The sequence below is a fragment of the Rhinatrema bivittatum genome, chromosome 1 (assembly GCF_901001135.1).
Source record: "Rhinatrema bivittatum chromosome 1, aRhiBiv1.1, whole genome shotgun sequence".
Classification (NCBI taxonomy): domain Eukaryota; kingdom Metazoa; phylum Chordata; class Amphibia; order Gymnophiona; family Rhinatrematidae; genus Rhinatrema; species Rhinatrema bivittatum.
Genome location: NC_042615.1, coordinates 686,427,479 through 686,448,288, shown reverse-complemented (window position 1 = coordinate 686,448,288; position 20,810 = coordinate 686,427,479). Strand labels below are relative to the sequence as shown.

Here is a 20,810-nt window from a genome sequence, read left to right as displayed (position 1 = left end):
TCTCCCAGACAGGGGACGTCCATTAACTTATTGTGGACAGTCACGCTAACTGCTGGTTCTAAACCAAGCTCTTCGGCATGCTCTGACTGAGGCTGAGAAATGAGCCATTGTACAAAAACACCTTGTAAATTGACTGAATAAAATGTATACACTCTTCCACTTCTAAGAGCAGCTGTGAGTATGCAGAACCATGATCTACTGGAGAAATGGCTTCAAATTTTTAATAAATCATCTAAGTACTGCACCATGTAAAATTGGTCCCAGAGGAATGAAGCATTTTTTTTTAAACCAAAATCTAGGAACCTGGGATCTTTCCCAGGTAGTGAATATTTTCTTCTTTGCCCTTTACTTTCAACTCCATTACAGATGAATGATGAAATCAGTTGCACTACTCCTAAACGTGGAGTCTTCTGGATTGACTGTGAAACAAGAGGCTGTCAAAGCTTATATTTGTTTTTAGCTTTCAGCATATCATGCAATTTATTATTACTAGTTTATGGTTCTGTGACAAGGATGACAAAGCCATAATCAAACAGTAGCATCTACTGCACTGCCTTAAATCCCTCTAGTAAATAAAGATAATCAATGCTGTCCCATTTCAAATCTGCTGCAACTTGCCCATATCAAAAAGCAATAGCAGGCAGTGAGCATAATACAATAAAAAAAAAGCTTATGGTTTATTTGTAGACTAAAAATACCTAATCAAACAGAATTACTTTAGCTTTATACATGACTTTTCAGTGGTTTAAAAAAAGGGTTTCCTTAAAATATATGAACTAGAATATTTGCCAAATGATAAGAATGCTTCTGCAGCCTTGATGCTCAAAAGTTTCAAAATATGATTTTGTTTGTAAATATAAGCTATTTGGCAATTTTAAAAAGTGTTCTAATAAGTCAAAACTGAAGAGGGCAACGTTTCAGTGCAAAATAAAATACATAATTTAATACTGATTGGCAATGCAGAACAAAAAGCAAATGGTTTATTTCATTTTATTTCAAACTTTAGTTCCAGGCTTGTTTAATTTAATCAGACTGCAAAGATTATGCAAATTCTCTGTACAAGCAATGACAATGAGCTGCAATGTTCAAAGACTTTCAAAAATAGTACAGATTCAGACTAGTAAGTAAACAAAATATAAAAAGAAAAAAAAGCCACAATATAAAACAGCAGCTCTATTCAGTGGGTTCAAGTTTGGTGGGTCTTCAGGATCATGCTTATTCAGATTGCCTCATTCTTTGAAGCCTCATCAAAATTCTCAACAAGATCTATGGAAAAAATGGTTAAAATAGCATGAAACCACTCAACATTTAAAGACAAAATAAAGTTAGTTTTTCACACTGCAAGTTCATCGAATCTTAGCTTTAGATTTCCTTGCTTGAAAACACCAAGCTTCAAGATTTCTACATTTATTCAGCTTTCAAAATATATTTTCTTCTTTAGTGTCGACACAAACCAATGCACCCATTAGAAAGGAAAATTGGTACTTACCTGCTAATTTTCATTCATGCAATACCACAGATCAGTCCAGACAAATGGGTTTTATTCATCCCTACCAGCAGATGGAGGTAGAGAACAAAAAAAAAAAACCAAAAAACCCCCAAACTTTGGGCACTGCCACATACGAGAGTGCCACCTGCAGTCCCTCAGTATTAATAGATACCCAAGCCAAGATGAGTAAAACCTAATTTAAAAAGGCAAGTGAGGTTCCAACTGGATATCCCTGACCAACTGGTAAAACACAATTTCAGACCAGCAAACAACAACTCTGCTTTGCAGTCAATATACAGCAGTCTTTCAGCATAGATCCTCAGGATGGGCCACTGGACTGATCTGTGGTATTACAGGAATGAAAATTAGCAGGCAAGAACCAATTTTCCTTTCCTGAACATACCCAGATCAGTCCAGACAAAATGGGATGTACCAAAGCCTCCCTATAGTGGGCGGAAACCCGAAAGACCCGCTCGCAGAACACCCTCCCCAAAAGGGGTCGTCTCCGGAGCCCACACATCCAAAACGGTAATGCTTGGTGAAAGTGTGCAACAAAGACCATACTGCGGCCCTTCAGATCTCCTGAGGAGACACCAACGGACACTCAGCCCACTACGTCGCCTGAGCTCAAGTCGAATGCACTCTAAGACCCACCAGAACTGTTCTTCCCTTGGATACATAAGCCACCGAGATAGTTTGTTTCAGCCATCGCGATAACAAGGATTTGGACGCCTTCTCTCCCATTTTTGTTCCCCCGAAAAGAACAAAAATGATCAGAGCGACGGATAGAGTTAGTAACCTTCAAGTACCGCAACACGACCCATCTCACATCCAAAAGATGAAGCTCACGTCCAATCGAGGGATCCTGAGCCCAATTCAGAAAACCAGGCAACTCCACTGTTTGGTTTACATGAAAACGCGACACCCCCTTGGGGAGAATGGAAGGCACCGTTCGCAAAGACACCTTTGTCTGACGCAATCTGTAGAAAAGGATCTCAGCAAGAAAGCGCCTGCAATTCTGAAATCCTCCTAGCCTAACATATCGCAACCAAGAAGACAGTTTTCAGCGTAAGGATCTTCAAAGACATGCGACTCAGAGGCTCGAAAGGATCCTCGCACAGAGCCTTCATACACTAGATAGAGATTTCATTCCGGCCAAATGCTACGCAGAGGGGGGACAGAGATGCTTGGCTCCTCGTAGAAACCAAACTACATCTGAATGGTAGGCCAAGGCCTTCCCCTGTACCTTACCTCAGACAACTTAAGGCTGAAACCTGGACACGAAGAGAACTGTGGGCCAACCCTTTGGACAAGCCCACCTGCAAGAGAGACAAAATGTGGGAAACAGAAGCCTGAAGAGGCTCTAGGCCCCTCTGCCTACACCAGGTCTCAAATACCTTCCATATCCTAGAATAGGCCAAAGAGTTAGGACACCACGCTTGCAGAATTGTAGCAATCACTGAATCAGAACACCCTTTCACACACAATCTCCTCCTCTCAGAAGCCAGGCCACAAGACAGAAGTGATCCTCCCGATCCGAAAATATGGAACCCTGCCGCAGAATATTCTGCAAATGGTTCAGACGCACCGGACAGTCTACCGCCAGATGAAGCAGATCCGCGAACCACGGACGACGAGGCCACTCCGGCACCACCACTACCACAGATCCCGGATGAGCTTCTATCCGAGTACTCTTGCTATCAGTGGCCAAGGAGGGAAGACTTACAGCAGAATGCCAGTCGGCCACGGACACACCAGGGCATCTAAGTCCCACCACTCTCGTTTCCCTCCGACGGCTGAAGAATCTCTGTTTTGGCATTGAGACTTGTGGCCATGAGATCAAACTGAGGAGTCCCCCAGCGATCGCAAAGGATATTCCAGGTTTCAGGAGAGAGCTCCCTCTCCCCTGGATCCAACTGTTGCCGGCTGAGATAATCCACCTGGACGTTGTAGACTCCAGCCACATGTGAAGTGGCGATCCCCTCGAGATGAAGCTCTGCCCACTCGAACACTTGAGCGTCCTGTGCTACCGCCGGACTCTTTGTTCCGGCCTGGTGGTTAATGTAAGCCACCGTGGTTGAGTTGTCCGAGAACTCACCATCCGATGTTGGACTAAGGACAGAAACTCCAGAGCCCTGCGCACTGCTCTCGTCTCCAGTCGATTGGACCACGCCTGCTCCTCTGTCGACCATAGACCCTGTGCAGATTTACCTAGACAAACCGCCCCCCAGCCCCGAAGACTGGCATCCATGGTCACCACCACCCAATTTGGAGCCTCGAGCGGCATGCCCTTCTCCAGGTTGCTGCTCATCTACCAGGCTAGACTGGCCCTTGCCGCCTCAGAGGTAGAGACCGAAAGTACTGCTGCGACAGAGGACTCCAACGGGTTTATCCTGTCACTGAGAAAAACTCTGCCCTGCTGGTTGTCGAAACGGGCCCCCATGTACTCCAGGGACAGAGAGGGCGCCAGATGACTTCTGCACATTGCCATCCCAGCGACTCCAGGAGGGACCGCACCGTCTACCGCTCGTACACCCTCTTCCAGAGACTTCATCCAGATCAGCCAGTTGTTCAAGTAAGGGTGCACCAACAATCCCCTCCTGCTGCAGCCACCAGCACCATCATCTTTGTGAAGGTGCGGGGAGCAGTGGCCAGACCGAAGGGCAGCACCTGGAACTGATAGTGCTGCCCCAGTACCATGAACCAGAGGAACTTCTGATGTTCCCGGATGGGAATATGGAGATAAGCCTCTGAGATCCAGGGACGCCAAAAACTTTCCTTACTGCCGCAATTACTGTTCGCAACATCTCCAATCTGAAGTGCTGTACCTTCAAATTCTGGTTTAATCTTTTCAGATCCAGTATAGGCCGGAAGGTGCCCCCCTTCTTTGGCACCATGAAATACCAACCTAGCCCCTGCTCGGACGCCGGCTCAACCACCTCCAGACTTAACCGATGAAGCGTTTCCAGGATAGCTGCCCGTCTGCTTCGAGAAAGACAACGCGACTCCAGAAAGGCGGGCCTCAGGGGACGAGAAAACTCTAAGACGTACCTTCGCTCACTACACAACACCCAGCGGTCTGACATAATCTTGGTCCACTCCTCGTAAAAACGGGCCAGCCGGCCCCCGATGACCAGAGACAAAGAGCGGACCCGCCGGATCTCATTGGGAGGACTTATTGCCACCCGCTCCCTGGGCGGATCTGCCTCTTGAAGACCATCCAGTCCCCCGAAAGGACTGCTGTCTATGTGAAGTCTGTCGTGCCGCTGAGCTTCCTGAAGCTCGGACGAAAACATCTGACCTCCTGAAAGCGAGGTAGAGGGGAAGAGGGCTTACGTCCCGACTTCTGATCTTCCAGCAGCCGATTGCCTTTTGTCTCACCCAATGATTTCATCAAATGGTCCAGGTCCTCCCCGAACAACAATTTCCCCTGAAAAGGCAAATTACAGAGCTGAGACTTAGACGAAAGATCAGCCGACCAATTACGCAGCCACAAGTGACATCTAGCTGCCACCACAGGTCATACAAGGCATCAGCTCCATAGGCAATCCCAGCCTCCAGGTGGGCCGCCTGGAGCGGGGACAGAGTACCAGAGTCCGACTGCTGCTGTGGCTTCTGAATCCAACACAAACAGGCTAGATGCATGAGACTCGCACAGACCGCCGCACGCAGGCCTAGACCCAGCACCTCAAAGGCTCGCTTGAGGTGCACCTCCAACTTTCGATCCTGAACATCTTTCAGAGCGGAGGCTCCTGCCACTGGGATGGTAGTCTTCTTGGTAACCACCGAATCCACCTTCGGGACTTTGAGGGCATCTATTTCCTGCAGCAGCGGATAAAGCTTGGGCATTGCCCTACCGACTCGCAGTCCCGAGTCAGGGGAGCCCCACTCTCTGGTAATCAATTTCTGGATCTTCTTTGGAATGGGAAAAGCACTGGAAGGTTTCAGAAGGCCATCCAGCACCGGATTAACTCCCTCCGCATCCAAATCCTCCAGAGTAAGCTTGACTCCCAATTCCTCCAACACCTGGGGAATAAGTGGACGAAGCTCCTCTCTTGAACAGGCTAACCACACATGGATCATCACCTTCTGCCTTCGGAATCTCCACTACCTCCTGATCCAATCTAGTATCTAGGATGTCCAGAGGAGGGTCCCCTGCCGGCTCCGCATCCTGATAGTCTCCCAAGGACAGGACATCCTCTTCCTGGGAGTCTTCCGAATCAGACATCCTGCACCGGACGGTCCCCCCAGGACAGTATGAGTGAGCCTCTAGAGCAGTGGTTTTCAACCTTTTTCGGTCGAGACACACCTCACAAATGGTTCTCACATGTGTGACACTGAACATGTGATCATCACCAGGCTAAATGTAAACACTCTGCATTCCACAGGAACCCCCTCGACCCCCAAAATGGGTGCAGAGCAAGAACTTGGACATTCCCCGTTCAATTTACCATACAAAAAAAAAAATAAGATATTTCTGGTGACATCTCAATAACAGCAACAAACACTCTACCAGGTGCAATAGACCTCCTTATGAAAAAAAACAAAAAACAGTAATTTACCACCAATACATGTTCTATTAAGAAAACAACAAATAATACTGATACAAATGCCTACATGCTAGTAAAATACTTCCTTGGTCACACACAGAATCAACCTTCACCAAGTACAGAAAGACCACAAATTACAAATATGGAAACAGAAACTGGAATGGAAACCCAAAAAAGCCACTCTGCATTCTGTGCAAAACAAAAATATAGCACCTAACAGACTTCCAGGATCTGAAATAATGTACACAAACTAATGTGCACAAAGTTACACCTGCATTATGGAACTCAAACAGTAACAACCTTACCTATGAAAAGGCAGCACTGCAAAAGTTACACCAGGGCCTAAACACCAATACATCACCTATTAGGAAAACAGAACAAGCCAAACTGCTATAGATCTCTACCAAGAATCTATAAGCTCGCAGAACACCCTTAGCAGTGCCGTGCTCCTTCTGCAGAAGCAGCATACAGGCATGGCGTTTTCTTCTTCCCGCGAGCCCGGTAGACATCACTTCCTCTTCCGGGCCACAGGGGCGGGAAGAAGAAAAGGTCACGTTCCTGTTGCCGACTTCCACAAGACACTGCTGCCGTTCCCCCTCGGGGCTTGTAGGTGCTGATAGGCCGGGCAGGAAAGGCAGCAGTGTTCGTCTCGCTGAGGTGAAAGGGAGGGGGAAGAGCAGCGGGTGCGCGACTCACCGGTTGAGAACCGCTGCTCTAGAGAGACCCTGCTTTTGCTTCACCGCTTTCACATGGTCAGCCTTCCGACCGCAAGTGCCTGCCTGCCTAGCCAGGAAACATCATGGAGGAGCAGCACAAATTCAGGTGAACCCCCCCCCCCCCCCCCCCCCGGAGTGCCCAAAGGACTTTTAGGGCTGCTGGGACCCAAAACACCCTGATCCTCAGAGTTTGGCCTTGATCTGGGTGCCACAGCTGGCGCAAACCCTCCCTGAACCCTGGGGCGACTGTCTGCTATCTGGTGCCACCTCAGCAGCCATCGCTACTCCCTTCCTGAACTCCCAGACCCCCTGCCGCAGGTCTGGAATGTCTTTGCGGCTTTAACTTGTGCTCAGTTGCCCCATCCTGCACAATCTGTGCAGAGGCGGAGGTCATCGAGAAAAGCCACCCAGCTTCCACAAGATCGGCAGGATTCCCCTTGCTGTGAATCTGCCATTTGCACTTTTTCTCACTAAAAAAACCCAGCAGGGCCTGCTTAGCAAACGTGGCCGAACCACGTGGGGGAGGGGCGCACCACGCAGCAGAGAACCAAGCAGAAGAGGGCACACTACCCCCTGCAACTCCCACCGGCGCGACAGACTGTCTTCTGAGCCGGCAGAAAAAACTGCGCGCTGCAACGGCCGTGCAGCCCGGTCTGCTGAAATGGCAAAAACACGGCAACTCAAACACCCCCCCCCCCCCCCCAGGGGAGATATTGCCTCTGCAAGTCGTCCCCAAACCTCCGCTTACCTCAGGGCCTGCCCGTGACGAACCCCGAGGCTCCTGCACTCAAGAGGCAGCTCAGCTAAACCCGAGCTGCCTCAGCCACAAAGCAGGTCTTTTTTTTTTTTTTTAAATTTAAAGGCACAGACATCCCAGCATAAGTCCCCATACAAAAAGGTTGGGTACTTCCCTGAAAGTGCTCTGGCTGGCAGAGAGGGGCTTCAGGTCTCACTGAGGGAGCCAGACCTCTGGCTATGCGGGTCCTGGAGATGCGGGCTGAACTAGGCAGGGGTATCCAACCCCCCAGTCGTCCGGCTCCACCCAAGGGATGGCCCTTGTCCAGGAACCTGGCACCTCGGGGAGAAAGCTTTCCTCAACACCTCAGTCAAGACTGCAGGTTTAGCACCTCTACCATCTGCTGGAGGTAGAGAAATACTGAGGGGCTGCATGCAGGTAGCACTCTCGTATATGTGGCAGTGCCCAAAGTTTGTTCTCTACCTCCATCTGCTGGTAGGGATGAATAAAACCCATTTGTCTGGACTGATCTGGGTATGTTCAGGAATGTTAAGCTATCACTATTTTCAGTAAGGGAGGGGTTTACTGTTTAGTATCTATACTTAAGTTTCCTACTTCATGGAGAAGGTGAAGTCTAGTGGTCAAAAATGCTATTTCCTCTATTTTAAATTAAAAATGGGAAGGTAATCAGAATGTAATTTGCCAGATTTGAAAAAGTTTAAAAAAAAAAAAGTTGTGTGCATTCTGAACACTGGCTTTTAGATATAATTACAACCTACGCAGGTCTGTCACTGAATCATATCATAATGCACGTTTTGTGTATCAGTTGCAGCAGCAGACTAAAGCTAGCATTGGAAGTAAGCAACTGGGATACATCAATGGTTAAATTCCTTTATGAATTAAAAAAGGAATCAACACCACAGCTGCCCTATAGCAGTTTGTCAGCTCTTCTGTACTTCCATCTCAATCTGAACTGGCCTCTGCTGGGCTACAGCACATGAGAATTTATTTACAACTACCCATGTTTCCCCCCCATGCCTTATCTTTATACTCCTTCCAACTTAACCCACCCATCATGCCATGGGCCATAAAATCTTTGGCTCCCTTCAGAATCCAATTAAAGTGGACCCTAAGTCTGCTCACTAGGTGCTATTATGGAGCAATAGCCAAGACTCCTCTCTATCCCCCACCAGATGCCATAAATGCTGCTCTGCAACAACCCTAGTATCAGCGAACCTGAGAAGCAGAAGCCTGGTTCAGGAATCAAACTTAGGTCTTCCACATGGCTGTATAAAACACTTGTTAGAGACACAGATGACATTTTTCCCCCCATCATCTCCCACTGAGGCCACCCTCAGTGGCCTAAAGGTTAGAGGGAAACCATTTTAACATATAGGCTAAGGAAGGGGGGAGGAATCTGCCACAGAAGCAGCCACCATCTTCCTACCCTCTCAAACATCTTTGGTGGAAAAGGAGATCCAAACTCAGATCCCCTGTACCACAGCACTATGGCCTGAAGGACATCTTAAGGAGCAAATCAGACATATTTCAACCGAAGAAATCCCAATGATCACCACCTGCCAAAACTTCCACTTGAGACCAATTTTTTGAAAATTTTTACAAAATGTATTCAAGTATTTGAATTTTTTTTTTTAAACTCCATGTAATGTCCAATATTTTAGATATCCAATAGAATATCTATGTACAGAACAATGTATTTTGACAATTTTATAATTATTCACTTTCTGGGGCTTGACAAAACATCAATGAGTTCAGTTTGACATATGACAATTTGTTCCAGAGAATGAAATAGGGTGTTTTCTAAGCTGTAACTGAGAAAGTAGGTAACAGAATAGCAACAACTGAGCATATTCTGAAGATTAGAAATTAAAGCAAAACAAGGGATCTATTTATCTTTTAATGTATAATCTTACCTGGAACTTCATCATCGTCCTCATCCCCAGTAGCAAGTGGAGCTTTCCCATCTACCGCTGAAAGCACAAGAACACTGAATTATCAATATATCAGTGCTATTTTTGTATTATTGGCAGATTAGGAGTGAAAAAACATTTCTATAAAGGATCAAGTATAGTAGAAATGTCAACACAAAACTGGAGTGGGGATTGTAAGGTAAGTGAAAGTCAATGGAAGAGAAAAAAATCTGAAATGAGGACCTTTTAACTTATAAAAGCCTTAGTGTAAGGATGACAGAGAAAGCTTACTAGTCTTTACTGGGCTGTTACCAGGTCTGCATATTTTTTCTGCAATCACATGCCATCTCATCCGTCCTGACAATTGAGTTCTCTTTTCCTACCAGCATATGGAGGTACAATATACAGATTTCTACTGTGACATCACAGCCACTGTTTAAAGAGGTGGTGCTAGCAGCAGAAAATCCAGTAGCCTGAATTTTCTGCCTCCAGATGGTAGGGCTGGTTGGTGCAGCAGCTTGATGCTGGATTTGAGATAAGACCCCTAGGCCAGGCCACTGGCTTAGGCCAGCAGTATGAGGCCATTGATACACTCCCAGCTCCTAAGGTGGGTGTTTGGTTGAGCAAGGTCAGAGAAGTAGCATTAAAAAAAAAAAACCCCACACAAAACACAAACTTCAGCCTTTACTCAGGGCAATGGTTAGTGGGAGTCTGCAGAGGGAAGCAGGTATTCTATGCCTAACCCTGGAACAGTCAGGTGGTCCATCTCCTTTTGGTGGACAGGCAGGAAGGGGAAGCCCAGCCAGGGTACATGGCACTGCAAGCTACTGCAGACAGGGGGCAGATGTGTCTGCAGTGCGCATCTACTGAAGAGGTCCGTGGCGAGTGTTCGGTGGCGGGCCTTGCTCCCACCTCCCTCCCCGCTTTCTTTTTTGGCATGCTGTGCTGATAGGGGCTTGACAAGCAATCTGATAATATGCAGCCATTGAGAAGGTGGCCATCTTGGGATCTCCCATGTGATTGGGTCCTGGACCTGAACAGTCACTACAAGTGGGTGAGAACAGAGCCAGGATCAAGGTTGGGCCCTTGACGTAAGTGTGGGGTAAAGTTTTTCCCGATTTCTTTTTTTTTTTGCGCCAGGCCTTTTGTGCCTTCGCAAGACTGGGGGGCTGGCCCCAGAGAACCTGAGGGCCTTATTATGGCTCCTCCCAAGAGAGTCATTGAGGTACCAGGCCCTCAGAGGACTCTGTGGATGTGGGAGAGTTCAGGAACATAGACAGTTTGGCATCCATTGAGGAAGGGGGCACCCCCATCTCAGAAGGCGATTCAGTCATTCAAATGTTTCACAGAGCTGAAATAGCTGCTTTCATGCTGGAATCAGAGCCACAGGAGACCTAGATGTAGGACTCCATTAAGGGGAAGTGCAAATTACCACCTTTCCACCCTAAGGTGGAAGAGATGATGGCAGAATAGAAATCCCCTGAGACAAGCCTGAAGGGAGTCAATCTCCTACACTGGTTCTATCCCCTTCCACCTACTGTGTTAGAGAAGTTCTTTCAAGTACTGATGGTCGATGCGTTGGTCACTGCAGTGACCAGGTGAACCACTATTCTAGTGGAAGGGGTGCATCACTTAAAGATCTCAGGACAGGAAAATGGAGCTCTGATGATCCAGGTTCTCCTTTGCTGGATACAACAGCTTCGAGAGTGAGAAGATGGCCAGGATGGAGTCTGCAGCAGCCTTCCTGGAGGACACCCAGCATGACTTGTTGTGGAACTCAGCCAGGTCGGTGGCCCTATCAGTCAGTGCATATCATCTCTTGTGGTTGCGCATTGGGCAGCTGATTCCTGGTCTAAGACGTGCCTGGAGAAGTTGCCTGTTAAGGGTTGTCTCTCTTTGGGGAGAACATCGACCAGTTAAGAATCTCAGAGACCCCAAACCCCAGCGCCTGCCAGAGGATAAGGGTCAAGTTTTCTATAAACCTGATAGAGGTAGCGGAAAGCTTCGGGCTTCACAGCAGTACCGGCCAGGTAGACAGCTTTTCTGGGGCTGATTCCACTTCATTCTGGCCTCAGGTGATGGGGTCAGTCCTTTCGAAAAGCTAGAAAGCAGAGGGGAGACTTCACTCACTCTTAGGGGCTGGTAGAGCCTCCATATGAGGTCTCTGGGTTCACTCATTCTGGACAATGGTAGGAGGCTGCCTACAGGGAGTAGACCCTTAATCGCCAATTAAGGGTCTACTCCCTGGTGAGTTTTGGAGATAATCTGTTTTGGTTAAGGCCTGGAACCACACTGTCCCATTTAGGATACTTTCATGGTTTCCCCTTGTGCTGCTCCAGTCAAGCAGTGGGCAGTCTGCAAGAGTTGTAGCTTTAGGAGATTTTTGCGAACAGTAGTGCCAGTGTTCCCAATGGAGCAAGGTCAAGGACATTACTCCATTTCATTATTCAAGAAGGATGAGTCCTTTCATCCTATTTTGGATCTCAAAGAACTGTCTTAGAATCCCACATTTTCTCATGGAGTTGCTGCCGTCCGTCCTTTTATCAGGGGAAGTTTCAATGCTAGTTGGACCTGTTGGAAGTCTATCTGCATATTCCTATTTGTGTTATGCAAAAACATTTTCAGTTCCAAGTTTTACCTTTTGTCTTGCAACCACACCACAGGTCTTCACCAAGGTGGTCATGGTAGCGACAGCCCTGCAGTCCAAAAGAATCATGGTCCACCCATATCTTGATAATTTGTTAATTTGAGCACAGTCTCACAAAAAGGCAGAGCAGATGACTCTTTGGGTGGTTCAGTTTTTAGAAGACTTGAGTAATCAATTTTGCAAAAAAGTTCTTTACAGGCCAGGCAGTCCGTGGGAGTACTTAGGTGGACACTTAGACATGCAGACAGGCCAAGTGTTTCACATGAATGAGCAAGTGCGCAAGATACTCAGTTATGTGCAGGACCTTCTGGATTTATCAATCCCCTCAGCATAGGACTATCTGCAGTTACTCAGGCTAATGGCAGTAACTCTGGATCTGGTGTCATGGCTAGGGCTCACACAGTCATTGCAGGCATCACTTCTAGCTCTGCGGTCCCCACATTTGCAAGACCTTGGAGTCCGGCTTCCACAGAGTCAGTTGGTGTGTCAGTCACTTCTTTCGTGAATGGATCCCTCTAATTTGGTGAAAGGAGTCAGTCTTACTATGCTGACCGATTCTGGTGTCCACGCATGCGAGCCTCTGGCTGGGGGCTCATTGTCAGACTCAGGTGGCTCAGGGGAGTTATTCCCCAGAGGAGAGCTTGTGGTCCAACCAGTTAGAGACCAGGACAATTCGTTTGGGGGAGGGTCATTTGGGTCCTCTCAGATAACACTCCATGTATGTAAATTAGTAGGGGGAAACAAAAGCCATGGGTGGAGAGGCACCTTGGCCTACTGTTAGCAGTTCATATTGCTGGCCATGAGAATGTTCAGGACTGTTTTCTTGGCCGAAAATATTTAGATCCTGGGGAATGCGAGCTGTGCACAGATAAATATCTTACGATTTGTCACAAATGGGGTTGTCTGCAGCTAGATCTAATGGCAACCCAGTGGAACACACAGGTAGATTATTTCTTCAGCTGACTGAAGGAGCAAGGATAGAGGGGAATCTATGTTCTGGTACAGCTATGGCTGGAGGGGGAGCTTCTGAATGTCTTCCCTTCGTGGGTGCTCATAGGCAGGCTACTGTGGTGGATGGAGGTGGAGCATAACTGGGTGATTCTGATTGCACCAGATTGGCCATACAGGCATTGGTATACGGATCTACTCCGGCTCCAGGTGACATGATCCTTGTGATGGCTCAGGGGCCATGGTCATGGAGGATCCAGCTCCATTCTCGCTTATGGCCTAGCTCTTGAGCAGAGACAGCGCTGCAAGAAGGAGTATTCTTCCACAGTGATCGCCACATTTCTGAAGTCCCAGAAATGGTCTACTTCCTTGGCTTATATCTATTTCTGCCACCTGTTTGAATTCTGTCCCAACAAGTCGGAGTCCCCCTGGTGGGCTACAGTTTCCTGCATCTTGGCCTTCCTTCAAAGCGGTGTAAAGAACTGGCCCTGAACTCCTTAAAAGTACAGGTGAAAGCTATTGCATGTTATCGAGGTAACAAAGGATTCTTCTACTGCCGCTCACCGGGATGTGTCCCACTTCTTGAGAGATGTGGAAAGACTATGGCTGCCTTTCTGGTCTGTTTCCTCATGGGACCTCAATCTAGTTCTGAGAGCTCTAATGGGGGCCCCTTTAGAGTGATTAAACACAGCTCTCAAGTATCTGTTGAAGACAACTTTTTGTTTGTGATCTGTTCAGTAGGTCTGTGCTTGAGGCCCTCTAATCAGGACCCTTTCCTAGTGATCTCATTGGACACAGTGGTTTTTCAATCAGTGCCATCCTTCCTCCTGAAGGTCAATTCGGCATTTCACATCAGGTGATTTTCTCCTTTTCTTGGGAGGCATACAGACCTGAGTTTCATTCTCTCAGGTTCTTGAATGTGAGAAGGCTTATACTGCGCTATCTGGATGTCATGAATGATTTTTGTAATTCGGACAAGTTATTTGTCTTTTTTGGGGGTGCATGTAAAGGAGAAGCAGCCTCTAAGGCTAGTTTGGTTAGCTAGATAAGACGATTGAGTTGGCTTACCTTCTGAAGGTTAAGTGGCATCTGGAATTGGTTTGGGCACACTCCACCAGGGCGCAGACTGCGTCCTGGGCTGAGTTGCAGGTGCTAGCACCTATTTGCAGAGCAAACCCTTGGTCCTCTCTGCATACCTTTGTGAAGCACTATTGGCTGGATGTCATGGTGCAGGATACGGTGCAGTCTAGGACCTCCCCAGGAAGAGAGGATCTGTCCTTAGGGCATGGTGCAGGATATGGTGCAGTCTAGGACCTCCCCAGGAAGAGAGGATCTGTCCTTAGGGCATGGTGCAGGATATGGTGCAGTCTAGGACCTCCCCAGGAAGAGAGGATCTGTCCTTAGGGCAGCCTTCACTTCCTCTCACCCAGGTAGATGAAACTTTGGTACTTCCCACTTGTCTGGGCTGGTGTAGCAGGCCAAGGAAGGAGAAATTTCCTTATCTGTTAAATTTTTCTTCATTAGTCCTGTTACACCAGTCTAGGACCTCCCCAGGAAGAGAGGATCTGTTTGCAGGATCTCTAAGATTGATTGGGATTATTCTTTTCCTTTTGCTGTGTTCTGGTTCCTTCCCTCATTTGTTGTAGGTAAAATTCTTCTCAGAATTTGAGTTAAACAATTACTTGTCACTAATGGGAGTCTGTTCTAAAGCTTTGTCAAGAGGATACTGGATCTCTGCTGCTAGTACCACCTCTTAAGTAGTGCCTGTGATGTCACAGTAGAAACCTATATAGTCTGCCTCCATCCACTGGTAGGGGGAGATAATCCACTTGTCAGGGCTGGACTGGTATAGCAGGACTAATGGAAAGTAAATGTTTCCTGTTGTCTCTTAGGTATGATCCAAATGAATATTAAAAAAAAAAAAAAAAAAAATTAAGATGCAGAGATTCTGAAAATAAACTATTTTGAAATCCCTATAACAATGCGCACAGTTCAACTGGAGATGAGCTCTTTTTTTGGCTGTTTTTGAATGAAGTTTGTCAGGCAAAGGTAACTGCCCCAATAGCACCAGTTTCATATAGTGAAAGCTGGACCATAAGCTTAAATAAGCAATGCTGGCTTTGTCTCCCAAGGTAGGGCTATGGATGAAACAAGCACCAGAGCTGAAATGGTTCACATTGCTGCTATACAACAGAAGTATTAAATGACTGCTTGAACTTATCTGCAATCCTTCCAAACATCTGACAAACAAAAGTGGCAGAAATTTTTTGCAAACATAGTTGCTATTTGGGGCAGGAACCATCAGTGCCATGATGAGATGCATACAGGTTCATTCATGTCCTGAATATTAACTTTCAGATCATGAGAAGCATTTAATCTCACTCAATAGGAATTCTACATTTTATGTCACAGGAAAGCAAAATTGCTTACCTGTAATAGATGTTATCCCAGGACAGCAGGATGTAGTCCTCACATACGAGTGACATCATTGGACGGAGCCCTATCACGGAAAACTGTCAGTTTCTAGAAACTTTTGACTAGCACACTAAGCATGCCATGATACCTCGAACCACAGGGGTCTCTCTTCAGTCTCATCTGTAGCAATAAGCGTTAGCAAAAAATAAAATAAAAATGTGTGAACCGACTCCGTGGGGTGGCGGGTGGGATTTGTGAGGACTACATCCTGTCCTGGGATAACACTTATTACAGGTAAGCAATTTTGCTTTATCCCAGGACAAGCAGGATGGTAGTCCTCACATATGGGTGGATTAGCAAGCTACAGGCCGAGTTATCTTTGTTTTGGACCAACAGTGTACAACTTGTGCAACAGGAACAACTGGTGTACTGTTGGAAAAAAATGAGGCAGCCTGAAATCACAGTAGGTTGGATGTGGAAGGAGTTAGGATTATACTAGAAATAAGTTCTTTAAAACAGATTGTCCAAAGGCTGAATCTTGTTGTCCTTCCTTGTACAGGCAGTAATGAGCTGCAAATGTGTGGAGAGCTCCATGTTGCAGCCTTGCAGATGTCAGCAATTGGTATTGAACGATAGAGCAATGGCAACCTCCATAGCACACTGAGCGTGCCTTTACTCGTCCCTGGAGAGAAAGGTCTGCTTTTTCATAGCAGAAGGCTATACAATCTGCTAGCCAGTTAGAGAGTGTTTGTTTTCCCACTGCTTTACCAGGTTTGTTTTTGTCAAAAGAAACAAAAAGCTGGGTAGAGTTCCTATAGACTTTAGTGCGTGTTTACAGTCTAAGGTATATACACTCTTTCGCCGTGGTGCGATTGAGGTCTGGGAAAGAATGTGGGCAAATTTATAGTCTGATTCAAGTGGAAGTCAGAAGATAACTTGGGAAGGAATTTAGGGTGAGTACGGAGTCCCACTCAGTCATGTAGAAACCTGGTATAAGGTGAGTATGTTACAAGTGCTTGTAACTCACTAACTCTTCTAGCAGATGTAATAGCCACTAGGAAGAGAACTTTCCATGTAAAATTTAGTATCGCATTAATCTATGGGTTCAAAAGAAGAATGCATGAGTCTTGCTAGTACCACGTTAAGTTCCCATTTTGTGACTGGTGGCCGCAAAGGGGGTTTAAGCTTAAAACCTCTCATTGACAAGGGGTTGCGCTGATATCGGGGCATCCCCTACTCCCTTGTGGTAAGCTGAGACAGCACTCAGGTGTACCCTTACTGACGAAGTCTGGAAACCAGAGTCTGAAAGGTGCCAGATATAATCTAGTAAAGATGTGGGGCAGGAAAAGGGGTCAATACATGTATGCTCCACGTAGTAAATTTCTTCCACTTGCAATGATAGGATTTTCGTGTGGAAGGCTTTTGTGAAGCTAAAAGCACTTGAGATACATTAGTTGAAAGATTGAGTGGTTGAAGGATTATGCTTTCAACATCCAGGCTGTGAGGGATAGGGATTGAAGGTTGAGGTGGCACAACCTGCCCTGATCCTGAGTTATGAGAGTGGGTGCCGTGCCCAGGTGAATTGGTTCTCTGATCGAGAGGTCGAGAAGTATGGGAACCATATTCTCGTCGAGGCCAATACGGAGCTATGAGCATCATTGACCCTTAGTCCTGTTGTAGTTTTACCAGAGTTTGGTTATTAGTTGCATCAGAGGATACGTGTAGAGAAGGCCGGAGTTCCAGGGGTGAGCAAAGGCGATCTTGGTAACTGGTTTTTCTGTTTGAGCAGGGAGCAGAACCTGTCCACTTTGTGATTCAGTTCGGATACAAAGAGGTCCATTGTTGGCTGACCCCAACGTTGAAATAACTTGGTTGCTACTAAAGGATCCAGGGACCACTTGTGGGGCTGGAATTAGTGTCTGAGGCGATCTATCACTACATTGTGTGTGCCTGCTAGATAACTGGCCCGAAGAAACATGGAATGTGTCAGGGCCCAGTCCCAAATTTGTGCGGCTTCTTGGCAAAGGAGATAAGAGTCCATACCGCCTTGTTTGTTCAGGTACCACATGGCAACTGGTCGCCACACTGGAGAAAATACAGAGAAGGGTGACCAAAGTGATACCTATCAACAAGGGGAGCACCCATTCTACCCTGCCTGTCAGTATCTTAGCCAAAATCTTGTTATAGTTTAAAAGTGAGGTTGGTCTGCAGGAGCTGCAGTTTACTGGGTCCTTACCTGTCTTATAAAGCACAGAAATACAAGCTAAAAGAGAATCCCTTACCATAATCCACAAAACGATCCATAAGCAACAACCGTTGGACCTCCAATTCCCCCTCAAACTTCATTCCTCATCCAGGCCCATCAGAGAATCATATAAAGGATCTCTCCATGTACCTCCTAACAAAACTTCACGCCACACCGCAACCAAAGAAAGAGCATTCTCTATAGCGGGACCCACTATTTGGAACAATTTACCGCCAGACCTCAGACAGGAACCCTGCCTACAAACATTTTGAAAAAGACTTAAAACCTGGCTATTTAGCCAAGCTTTCCCTTAATCTATTCAATTTCAGAACTCCACATCTCAAGCCTACTGGACAACTTACTTAGTGATACCTTTTATCACAATGGTTATTCCTCTGTCCTTCTCTTTCTTCTTCTCCCAAGTTCGATCTCCTTGTTATATGTAACTTTATTACCTCCTCTGATTATTTTACTGTTAAATGGTTGATAAGAATGTTTACCCCCTTGTTACATGTAAACCGATTTGATATGACACCTGTCATGAAGGTCGGTATATAAAAGAATTAAATAAATAAGTCTGCCAAAGACTCCCCAGCAACCTTAAAAACAAAAAGAATCCAAAAAATGTCTTATAAAAGTGAAAAACCTTCACCTGGACTCTTACCCCCCTTTCAAAGTTCCAATCACATTCTTAACCTCCTGAATTACAATTAATGCCTCAAGAATCCCCACCATTTCAACCTTACTGGCTACACACAACATAATTAACCACTTGACTTAACTAATATCACTGACAATTATATGACAGATAACGGTTAACTCTATTTAAAATGTTGATATTCTATATTTATTCATAGGTTTAATTGGCGTCGATACTTTAAGCTGGCTATAAACAACTCGCTACCAGTGTCATAATCTGCCTCTCTTACCTTCCTGTTACACTGTTCTACCAGCTGTTACTAAAATTGGAATATGTTCCATAACTTGTTTTACTATGTTCTATCAATTGTTCCATAACATAATTTGTTTCTATCAGTTGCTTCCCAAATTGTAATATATTTTACTTGTAAACTGGAGTGAAGGCATCTAGCTAAACTTCGGTATATAAAAAAACCTATAAATAAAATAAAAATAAATAAATACTGGCTAACTCAGAAGAATACAAGGTGAGAGTTCTCTCCAAATGAGTCTCAGATCTTCCTGACATCACAGGAAGGGGTCTGGATCCCCTTAATCAGATTATAGCATGCTGTGGCCTTAGGGAGCTTAGTTTCTTTTTTTTTTTTTTAATTTTACTTTGCCTGGGAATTTCAATGATATAACAAAGTCAATGGAAAAGTGACTGATAATGTGCAGGAGAAAAATCAGTGGAAGTAATTTTTCTACAGATTTCTTTTTTATTCTAACATTGAAATTCCCATTCAAAATAAAACGAACTGAAAAGAAAGGTCCCTATGTGGCCTTCAACTTGTAAGCCAACAGTATATCTGCCTTATTTTCCTTATTATAGAACTGCTTAGTATGATGGAGTTTTGTCAACTTTCTGAACAGAATGCAAATTAATCTTTATTCAATGCCACTTTATGTAGAGGAGTAATATCCAATTTGCAGTCTCAATCTTCAACTCCATCCCGACCTTGTTTTTTTAAAAGGGAAAATGACCTCCTTACACTCAAAGCTATCAACCTCCCTCAGATAATGCCTTGGCCACCTCCCATAAAGTGGCCCCTGAGACCTCACTATTATAATTCAGGTCATAAAAACACAGATATCATGCCTCTATCACTCCATGGTGAGACACACCTTGTGTGCAATTCTGGTCGCCACACTGGAGAAAATACAGAGAAGGGTGCCCAAAGTGATAAAGGGCATGGAACTGCTCCCCTCTGAGGAAAGGCTAAACAGATTAGGGCTGTTCAGCTTAGAGAAGAAATGGCCGAGGGGGGGATATGATAAGTGGTCTACAAAATCATGAAAGGATTTGAAAGGGGATATGTGAATCAGTTATTTACTCTTTTGGATACTACATGGCCTAGGGGACACTCCATGAAGTTAGCAAGTAGCATATTTAAAACAAGCCAGAACATTCTTTTTCACTCAATGCACAATTAAAGCTCTGGAATCCATTGCCAGAGGATGTGGTTAAGGCAGTTAGTGTAGCTGAGTTTAAAAAAAGGTATGGATAAGTTCCTGGAGAAGAAGTCCATAAACTGCTAATCAATCGAGAATAGCCACTGCTTGTTGCAGCATAGGATCTAATTCATGTTTGGGTACTTGTGACTTGCATTGGCCAGTGTAGGAAGCAGGATACTGGGCTTGATGAACCCTTGATCTGATCCAGCATTGCATATTTTATGTTCTTATGTGTCCGAAGAGCATACTTCCTATCCTTCAGCAAACAGTCATCTAGCTTCCAACTTCATGAAAAGCTCTAATGTCCAAATAGCATTGCAAGAGACTGGGTCATGATCAGACCACTCAGTAACACCCACATCTACTGAAGAGAGGAATCCCAATACCCTCTTACTAAAAAATAAATAAAAATCAATCCTCAATTACAAATTATGAGAAATAGAAAAAGAATATCTCCGTGGATCCACCAGACCATGGCTCAGCAAGCAACTGCTCAAACTACTGAGCCTTATGATGCAGATCCTTAGTAACTGGACTAGTGTTCTCTAACAATAGAAGGGATCAAATTAAAGTCCCCTCTGACAAAAATCCTCCCCTCTGAAAAAGCAGAAAGCTCAGCAAAACACAATGAACTAAATGAAGTTTGATCAAACATTTGAGGAGGAGTAAACTAAGGCCAGCTTTGTGGAACACCCTGGCATCCTATGTTTTGATATAAATATATTTAAAATCCCCTTGTATCCTTCCAGACTTTACTTGCTGCAAAATCAAAGCGCCTGGCAAAAAGAATGCCCACCCCTCCCCGACATCAGAAGCAAAAGAAAGAAAAGGCAATATTTGCTTCTCAGGCAAAAGTTCTGTCTTTTTTTGAAATGTGCTTCTTGAACAAAATAGACCCGAGCCTTTTTCCTAGCTACCTCCCTAAGAAGCAAACCCCTTGGTTGGGGAGTTCAGCGACTTCATATTTAATGAACAGCATGAAATTTAGAAAGCTGGAACA

At 45.5% G+C, this 20,810-nt stretch overlaps 1 protein-coding gene across 1 annotated transcript in view; it reads right to left on the bottom strand.

Moving 5' to 3' along the window:
* Positions 1-958: 958 nt before the first annotated feature.
* BTF3 (basic transcription factor 3) overlaps positions 959-20,810 on the bottom strand; it is a 39,340-nt gene continuing 19,488 nt past the window's right edge. Inside the window, exons 5-6 of the mRNA XM_029574840.1 lie at positions 9,426-9,482; positions 959-1,266 (exon numbers count right to left, since the gene is read on the bottom strand). Coding sequence (XP_029430700.1) covers positions 1,220-1,266; positions 9,426-9,482 — 104 coding nt within the window. The 3' untranslated portion in view covers positions 959-1,219. The remainder of the gene's footprint in view (positions 1,267-9,425; positions 9,483-20,810) is intronic.